Source organism: Kogia breviceps, chromosome 10, assembly GCF_026419965.1.
Source record: "Kogia breviceps isolate mKogBre1 chromosome 10, mKogBre1 haplotype 1, whole genome shotgun sequence".
In the NCBI taxonomy this organism is placed as follows: Eukaryota; Metazoa; Chordata; class Mammalia; order Artiodactyla; family Physeteridae; genus Kogia; species Kogia breviceps.
This window is the reverse complement of record NC_081319.1, coordinates 41,437,651-41,447,196: the sequence shown is the minus strand read 5'-3', so window position 1 is coordinate 41,447,196 and position 9,546 is coordinate 41,437,651. Positions and strand designations below refer to the sequence as shown.

The following is a 9,546-nucleotide window of genomic DNA, read 5'->3' as shown; positions in this document are numbered from 1 at the left end:
CAGCCTCCCTCAGGCAGCAGGTGGGACTATCACACATGGCTCTCTGAGGTCCACTGATATCTGGAAGCCTGAACACTGACCAAGGAAGGATGGGTGGGCAGGAGGCAAAGGCCGGGGGAAGATCAGCAGCCAGTCCAGGTGACTATGGGACACTAGGTCTACTGATAGGGACAAAGAAGCTACACACACACACACACACACACACACACACACACACACACACACACACACAGCCAGGCCCTTCCTCCTATCCTCCCCTGTGGGACCTCAGCTCTTTGGGCTCAAAGTGTCTTGACACCAAGCCCATGGGGTCTCCTCCAGGCATTCCTGTTACGGGGCAGCACAAGAGGTACGAGGCTGTGTGAGTGGGCCATACCCCAGTCTCTGCCCTCTTGCTCCCCTGTTCTTGTCTACAGAGGCTGCCAGACTCAACTGCAATGCCCCCAGTTATGGTGATGCCGGCATCTACAAGAGGAGCACAGGCTGCTGGACCCACTGCCTAAGACGTCCATCAGACTTCTATCCAGGTAGTCAGGCTCCTCATCTCACACTTTCTAGAGAGTAATGGAATCTATGCAAGCTCCCTCGGCTAAGTGGAAAACTAGTTCTCTAGAGTATGTTGTGTGCAACCCCACAACCGCCAGGAGAGCAGAGCTTCAGAACACACAAGAGACTCTCCAAGCATTTATTCAGTTGACATCTGAAATCTCCACACTCCTTAATGCTTCAACACAACTTGGGGTGAGCCTGGATGTGGCCACTGGAGCACTGGGAAAGGGGTTCCTAGACTGAGTTGCCCCAGGAGGGCTTGTGTGGCAGACGCTGGACACTCACAGATGCATCCGCACTGGGCAGCAGGGGACCCTCTCCCAACCCAGACAGCTGAGTCAGATGTGGACATGGTGATGCCTCCTCACTCTCTCCCAACAATCACCAAGCGGACTGGTTTGATAAAGTGTCAAGTCTAACGCTGTTTCACCGGTGATGATGTCCCTTCTTTGTTAGATGTTCTTCAAAATGTGGCTGAAGCATCACTCGCAGGTCGCTGGCCATCCAGCTGGGATGGTTTCACCCACTTCTTCCCGGCAGGCAGAGCACAGCCAAGGCGTAGGTGTGGACAACGCAGGTTCCTGGATCACCAGGCCAGGAAACTTCCAGGGTTCCTTTCCTGCTGCCACTCTCTGTCATGTGGATCTCCACAGGGTCAGTGGATCCCAAACGAAATTGAGGAAAGGGCATTGAGTAGGAGTGGGAGGTCAGAGGCAGGGCTAGTGTGAGACTCAGAAACAGGAGGGGGTGTGGGCCAGGGTGATCATGGGGTCAGCAGGATGCCCAGAGGCAGCACCAGACACAGCGTTAGGCTGAAGTAGCCTGCTGAGTCTGTATGAGAGGCCTGACTCATTTTAGCAATGACCCAATCCTTGTAGAAACTCACTTCTGTAAAAACTCCTGGATACCCTTTGTGACCACAGCCAATGCCCCAGCTCACTATCCCCACCTGGACCCATGAGTCATTAAGTTGACAGACCAGGGGGCCCCCAGAATCTCCCTAGAGAAAGAGAAACAAACACAGTGATGGAAGAGAATCAACATCATAACAGGCTCAATGCACTGCAAGACGCTGGGAAATTGCATGCATGGGGCTCCCCAGGCTCCACTAAAGCTCCACCAGCCCTAGGTTTCCATGAATCTGAGATGTGAGAGTTGAAAAAATTTTACAAACAAAATTTGTATATGTCATCGGTAAATTGTATACAAAAAATTGAATATTCTCAAAGAAAATGTATGTACTCTGAGATATTAATAACGAATAAAGTCCTTACTTGTATACATTTCCTGTCACTTGACTTGTATTATTGGTATTTCATGCCTGAATCTCCCCTCCTCCCCTGTCTCCCTCTTGGCAGCATCAGATCCTCTCTACTGAAGGATCAGGTCAGGCCAGCCTGGCAGAGCTTTGGTGGCTTGTCCCCTTTAATCCTCTTAACTTGAAGACAGGTGAATGGAGGTGCTGCCAGATAACGTAGGTCCTACTGCCTGTGGATGAGGAACATCTGGGAGGACAACCAAAATGCAGAGGCAACAAAGGGCCCATGAACTGACCTGGCAGGCATCCTTTCCTGTGGGGCTGGTACCACAGATAGCCCCCTTCTTGACCATGTCAAATCGACTTTCCATCTTTTCTTTGAGCACCTCATTACATCTCTCATAGCGAAGAATGCTTAGCTCGGCCTCCTGAAGCAGTAGTGTAGATGCTTGTGATGGTTCTGTAGAGAGAATTTAGGAGTAGATGGATCTGCCTAGTGGGACAAAACAGGAGCCCCTGGTACCCACGCTGGGTCTCAATACAGTGTGTTCACATACAGATGCCCTCTTAGGGTAGTGGATATTGTCCCCATTTGACACTAGATGAAATGAGGCCCAGAGTTGACATGGTGAGAGGAACTGGTAAGAATCAAAACCAAGACAGGTAAAGAAGAACAGATCAGGACAGGAAGAGGCAACCTGAGAAGTCAAAACCAAGTGTCTGTCACTCTGAGTATCATTAGTAATAGTGACAGGTATCCTGTACATCAGAAAAGCATCTATAGTTTAGAGCGGGATCAGAATCTCAGACAGGTAATGCTCCAAAGGTACCAAATCCAGTCTTGCCCCAGGGATAGGAGGCCCCACAGTTTCATTCAGAGGAGTTCTCTGGCCTCTTCTCACTCACAGGACGCTCCCTATCCACCAAGGCAGGTACTTTCAGTTTGGGACAGCTCAGATTAACAGACAGATCAACACCTCCTGAGTTTAAATCCACCCTAGAGAGAACCCACTTTGCTTGTCACTCAAGCCCCAGGTCCTGACATACTAATAAAAATTTCTAAAGCCATCAAATGACTCCCACCAGCATCTTCTCCACCCCCCTCCCTTGCCCACTTGCTAGAAAATTGCCTCCCTGTCTCTCCCTTTAGCTTGTAGGCCAACACCAGGGTACCAGGCAGCCCCTTCCCTGGCCTGAGTTTGCTGCCATCTTGCTTCACAGTCTCACCTCTTTCATCTAGTTTTCCCCAGCCAGTCACCCAGCACTCTGTACCAGCTTGGACCATGAAAGCCTTTTCAGGGAGGCACACAGGTTGGATGTGCGAGGAGAAATTCACAGGGAAGGCAAGCAGAGCAAGGGCAATGTCATTTTCCACTGTTCCAATAGGATTAAAATATTTGTGGATAACGATGTCTCGGACTGGAACCTTGATTGCCATCCTGGAGGTATGCATCAAGCGTATGTCTCCCATCTTCACTGTGTATTCCACATGGCTGCAGAGAGATCTTCGAGGCTCTACACTCCCCTTCCACATCTTCTATGTTCTTCCCAGCCTGGTCCTATCTCCAAAGCCACTTTGGAGTGGCTTATCAGTCACCTCCCTCCCTCCCGACCACATCCCTTCCCGGACCCCTGGCCACTCTAAACAGTGATTCTCAACGTTTGGTCCCCAGATGAGCAGCATCAACATCACCTGGGAACTTGTCAGAGATGCAAATTCTCAGGTCCCACTCCTGACCTACTGAATCAGAAACTCTGGGGTTGGGGACAGGCAATTATTGTTTTAACAAGCTCTGCGGGTGTTCCCATACTCATTAAAGTTTGAGACCACTGAGCTAGCCAAATTGGTCAGCTACAATCTATTCCCCTTAAATATTCCCTCTTGCAAGTTTCTGCCCACACACTGTTTCCCAACTTGCATCTCTCCCCGCTTCTTGCCACTTGGTTTGAAGGCTAATCAGCACAGGGTTAAAAAAATGTAGTTTTGAGCTTGATTTTGCATTTTGACTTTCCAGGCTACCAAGGGCCCTAACATCATCTACTTCTGACTGTACCCTGAAGAGCTATAGGCAGGGACTGTGACCCTCTTTTTCAGATGAGGAAGAGGAAGCTCAGGAAGAGGTCAGGACTGGCTCCAGGTCATACAGCCTGACCAGGAGCCCAAGCCTGGAACCCCGAAAACTCACCCAAATATGCAGTGGGCCGCAGTCAGCACCCACCAACTGGCAATGAGGGAGCCTCCGCATATGTGTTTATCATTGATCTGCAGGCTGACTTGCCAAGGCCACTTCCTCTCTGGGGCCGGCCTTCCGCCAACTACCCTTGAAGTCCGATGGCCACACACTAGAGCAGGTCAATGAAGGGAGAGGACTGAAAGTAAGGCTGCTGACGCCACCACGACCAGAGCCAGATAATCCTCATAAATCTCAGAACCCTCAGAGCAATGCCATGTCCCCTCTGACCCCCAGGGCAGGTCTGTATCCCCTAAGACTCCTCAGAGAATAGTCATGTCCTCTCAGATCTCAAGGACAGGGTTGGGTCCACTCAGACCCCCCCAGGGAAAACTCGTGTCCCCCTGAGAGCCTCCTCCTCCAGGGCAGGGGCCCATGCCCCTCAGACCAGGTCGGTTCTCTGCCGCAGGGCTTGGCCCGGAAACGTCACCTGAAGGAAAGAGCTGTGGTCGTTTGGTCCCTCCTGGTGCTGGTGTATGTGGAGGTGTCAAAGCCTTGTAGGAATCAGAGTCACCTAGGGTAAACGCCACCAAATCGGGGGCTGCCGCAGTCATAATGGATTCCGAGGCCCCCGAAGTTCCCGGAAGCCCTCGAGGAGGCAGCTTCCACGGGCGTGCCCTGGCGTCCTCGCGGCCGCCCCCCGAGGTGGGTGGAGAGCCCGAGGTCAGCGTCGACCAGCCCTGCGCCCCCTCCCCGCCCACCCGGGCCTCACTGAGCCGAGGCTGAAGGACCAGGAGCCAGACCAGGAGGCCCAGGGATCCGCCGCTGTGGAGGACGCCGGGGGACGCCATGGCACCTCTGGTCACCTCCGCGCTCTGAGGCGCCCCCTCGCGGCGGCTCCGCGCCTGCCCTCCTGTTGGCGGGAAATCAGGATGGGCGGGGGAAACCGGTCCCCAGCGCCCGTGGGGTCATCTGAGGCTCAGGGCCTGGGCCGGGCGGGACCTCTGAGTCATGACTCAGGCGACTCCTTTCTCTTCCCAGCTCTGCGTGGACTCATTAACGTTGTGCCTCCCAGGCGCTCAGCGTCCCCTGGCCTAGGTCGCTGGCCACAGAGAGCGGCAGCCGCGCCACTGCCGCACAGAGATGTACCCGGAACTCCCTGTCGGGCTGCATCAGGCCTTTACCGGCGTTTCCCTCCCCTTCTTGTTGGCAGTAAAAATTTAAGTTCCTGGGCCTCCCTGGTGGCGCAGGGTCAGAGAGTCCGCCTGCCGTTGCAGGGGACACGGGTTCGTGCCCCAGTCCGGGAAGATCCCACATGCCGCGGAGCAGCTGGGCCCGTGAGCCATGGCCACTGAGCTTGCGCGTCCGGAGCCTGTGCTCCGCAACGGGAGAGGCCACAACAATGAGAGGCCCGCGTACCGCAAAAAAAAAAAAGAAAGAAATTTAAATTCCTCAATATAAATGTTGCGCTGGACATTACTAACCACTGAGTTAGAAATGATACCGATATCTTTTTAAAAATCAACATCCACGTGAAAAGAGCCATTAGTGGAATGCAAATTAAAACAACAGTGAAATATCACCACACATCTAACAGGCTAGCTAAAATTTAAAAATAATGACAACACCAATACTGACACGGATGCAAAGATATTGGATCACTCATACACCGTGGTAGGAATATAAAATATTTCAGCCACTTTGGAAAATGGATCAACAGTTTCTTAGAAAACAAAACATACAATTACTATATGACTCAGTAATTGTACTCCTGGGCATTTATCCCAGAGAAATAAAGATTTATGTACACATTCACACATGCACAAACACACACACACAAATACTTTTACAAATGTTTACAGTAGCTAAATTCATGATAGCCAACATTTGGAAACAACCTTGTAGTAGACAGAATAATGGCTTCCCAAAGAAATCCACATTCTGATCCCTGGAATCTGTGAATATATTACCTTACATCGCAAAAAAGAATGTGATAAAATTTTTTAATCTTGAGAAAAGGAGACTAACCTAGATGACATACATAAAAGTGGCCACAATGTTTTGCAGTTCCTCCGTCAAGAGACAAAGTCAGACTGTGATATAAGCAGCCATGTCACTTTGTCTACATGACCTGGCAAATCCTATGGTGCTAGAGTTTGCTGTGGTGAATTAAAATGCCGTAAGGAGTCTGCTATGTCCTAATTAGAGTCACAGTATAGATCCCTACAGTTCTGGAGCACGACCATACTCTCTGCTGCAAAGAAACTGTATATCCTTTGAAAAGCAACTCCTGGCACACTACTGAATCCTAAAAAGAAACTAAATGCCAGACCATGGGACATTAAATGACTAAGAGACCAGCACCTCCTATCATAAGATGGAAATTTAGCCAAATTCACTAAGTCATAAACTCAGTTGGAAAAAGCAATTCATGACTCACTGGAAGTGATACATTTGGGATTGGATCATGGCAGTCTTGAAGACACAAGTAAGTTGTGCAGAGAAAAGGCCTAGACCCCCATGTCACTTATTTGTATTGAACCGAAACAATTCTCCATCAGTTCACACCCATAGCCTGATAGGGTATATCCTATGACCAACAGATGAAAGAAGAAAAAACCTGGGCCTGGTTCACAGATGGGCTCAAAATCTTGGTGCCAGCTGAAAGTAGACTACTGTTGCGCTAGTTATTCAGGGGTTATATATACACATTCAGGGGTTATATATATACATATATATTCTATATATAGCTAGCATTGCCTGCCTGTAATGCCTTTGCTGACACCACTATCAGTGGACTCATGGAAGGTCTGACTTACCATCATGGAATCCTGAGTAACATCACCTTAGACATAGGGACCTGCTTTTGGGCCAGGAAGGTGCAAAGTAGGTACATGATTAAAAGAGCCACCGGAACTATCATGAACTTCGTTATACAGAAGCTAGAGGCTTTATCACATATGGGAATGGCCTCTGTATTCGTTTTCTCTGCTTTGTAACAAATAATCACAAATTCAGTGGCTTAAAAAAACAGACGTTTATTATCTCACAGTTCCTGTGGGCCAGGAGTCCAGGTACAGCTTACCTGGGTCTTTTGTAAGGCTGCAATCAAGGTATCAGCCAGGGCTGGGTTCTCATCCATCAGGAGCCTCGACTACAGAAGAGTTTGCTTCCAAGCTCAATCAGTTGTTGCCTGAATTTGTTTCCTTTGGCTGTAGGATTCATGGCGGCTTGCTTCTTCAAAGCTAGCAAGGAGAGGAAGACACATAGAGTGAGTCTTCCAGCCAGACAGAGTCTTACATATTGTAGTATGACAATATAGGGTGACATCCCACTCCTGGAATCAATCAGTCCAGATTCACTTTTCAAATGTCCTTGATGGAGAAGTAAAAATTATTAATTTTATTAAGCATTGACACTTTAATCCACATTTAAGATTTTGTGTTATGAAATGACAATTATGCACAAAGCACTACTGCTGTATAAAGAAGTAGGATGTTAACTCAAGCAAGCTGTACAATTGTTTGAGTTGTTAGCTGAATTAGCTGCTTTTATCATGGGACATCATTTTTACTTAAAAAGAGTGACTAATAAACTGCAGTTATTTAGACGCATATTTGGCAGACATATTCTCAAAAATAAAGTTAGAGTCTGCAACTTTGAAGAAAACAACTGACAGTACTTGTTACAATGATAAAATTTGGGCTTACAGGTGAAAATTTGAATTTTGGAAAATTTATATTTGCTACCATGAGCTCAACAGCTTTCCAATAATTAAATACTTTTCTGACAACAGTAGTGGTAATATGAGTGAATGTGATATTTTGATATTGTGTAATGAAATGTGTCAACATTTGGAAACTCTGCATAACTAAGTGAACCAATATTTTTCAATGATTTACAAAATTATGCATAGCTTCAAAAGATCCATTTGGAGTGAAAGGTAGACCAATGGATTTTAATGTAATAAGGACAAAAAGTTTTATATTCCACATTGTAAAAAACTACCACTTGTCAAGTTTTGGTGTATTATAAAATGATTTTTTAAAATCCTCAATTACTTAAAAAGTTTATTAAAATACTCCTCCCTTTTCCAGCTGTATATCTATGTGAGACTGAGTCTTTTCATATACTTAACCAGAACAATACATTTTGGAAGAGAATGATAACCCAGCTGTCTTCTGTTAAGTGTGCCTTTACTCTAAGGTTACCTCAGCCTTAATACTAAGGTGTGAGCCTTGCAGGGTCTCTACTGATAACCTGAGTAGACAGTGAAGTCCCTCCCCTCTGGATGGATGAAACTGGAATGTTTCCTAGTGCCTTGTGGGCTCTGAGGCTTATAGTTCCCTGGCAGATGTTCTTTGTTCTTTTGCCTAGCCTCCTGGAAATTTAACCTACGTGTGTACAGATCAGTATTCAGCCAAAGACTAAAGGGGATTGTTCTGCAGGTTTCTGGAGTTCTTTCTCTGCATATCTCCATCCTACCCAGCAGGGATTGGCAAACTTTCTCTGTAAAGAGACAAATAGTAAATATTTTAGGCTTTGCAGGTCACACATGGGCTCTGCCACATATTCTTTTTTTAAAACTCCCTAAAAGTGTGTAAATCATTCTTAGGTCAGTACAAAAACAGGCTATGTCTGGAACTGGCCCACAAATCATAGTTTACCAACACTTCTCTACAGTATTCTGACCTGCAAACTCCAGATACCTAGCCTTCCTGAACTCCAATCTCTTGTCTCCTTAACTTTGTGATATCATCATGTTCTGTTTGGGTTTCTCTCCCTGTGCCATCTGAAAATTGCCTCTGCTTAGGAATCCAGGACAGTTACAGGGTTTGTCTCACTTGTTTCCTTCTCTCCAGGATCACTGTGCTTTGCTGCCTATTGTCCTGATGTCTGAAAAATCATTTCTTTTACTCCATCTAGTTTTCTAGTTGTTTATAATGGGAAATCAAATTCCACACTGGATATTCCTTCAATGCCCTAAAATATAACTTAGAGTTTCTTTTTTTAAAAAGATAACAGAAAGCTTAGACTGATCTCTAGGTCTCTTGGTGTCCTGAAACGTTCACCTCAGTTTTTTGCTTTTTTAAAAAAATGCTTAATTCAAAGCCTGGGGTTAGCCCAGGTTTTGACAAATTCCTAAAAAATCTGGTAATGGAGTTGGAATCTGACTCCTTGGTGACTCCCTTCTCTTTCTACCTTGCTTGCTCTGGGAATCCTGACTTCTTAGAGAGGCAGTCACTTAGAAATGCAGGGAAGGAAAAAGGTTGGAGAGTTTGGGAGTCTTTGTCCTTTCCTTCTCATTACTACTCTGGCTACTGAAGACCTAAGTGCTTGGTAGTTTGAGTTGAAAATTCTCTCTGCTTTGCAACTGGAAACCTGCAGGGAGGTAAAAAGTGTCTGAAAAGTTAAAGCAGCTTTTAAAGCTCATACTGTTGTTGACCTTTGGGAGGAATCTTAAAGGCCATTGAATGAAGACACAGTGCCTACATCAAAGAAGTCACAAAGGACAAATGTGTGTAGAGGGACAGTTCCCCACCAGCATTAAGAAAGTCCTAAATTGTT

General features: G+C 46.9%; 1 protein-coding gene across 7 annotated transcripts in view; it reads right to left on the bottom strand.

The window, feature by feature from the left end:
* Positions 1 to 671: 671 nt before the first annotated feature.
* The window catches only part of LOC131764121 (serine protease 44-like), a 28,208-nt gene continuing 19,333 nt past the window's right edge, over positions 672 to 9,546 (bottom strand). For 6 of the 7 annotated variants that reach the window (XR_010842600.1, XR_010842595.1, XR_010842597.1 and 3 more), the window contains 2 exons: positions 7,064 to 7,223; positions 2,184 to 2,267 (listed from right to left, as the gene is read on the bottom strand). Coding sequence is in view for 1 of the 7 variants with exons in the window: in XM_067044462.1 (XP_066900563.1) it covers positions 1,313 to 1,549; positions 2,104 to 2,267; positions 3,035 to 3,300; positions 3,994 to 4,150; positions 4,469 to 4,592 (948 nt within the window). In the remaining 6 variants the exon portion in view is untranslated. Of the gene's footprint in view, positions 1,550 to 2,103; positions 2,268 to 3,034; positions 3,301 to 3,993; positions 4,151 to 4,468; positions 4,647 to 7,063; positions 7,224 to 9,546 lie in introns of those variants that run through there. The other variant, XM_067044462.1, reaches the window with a different exon arrangement.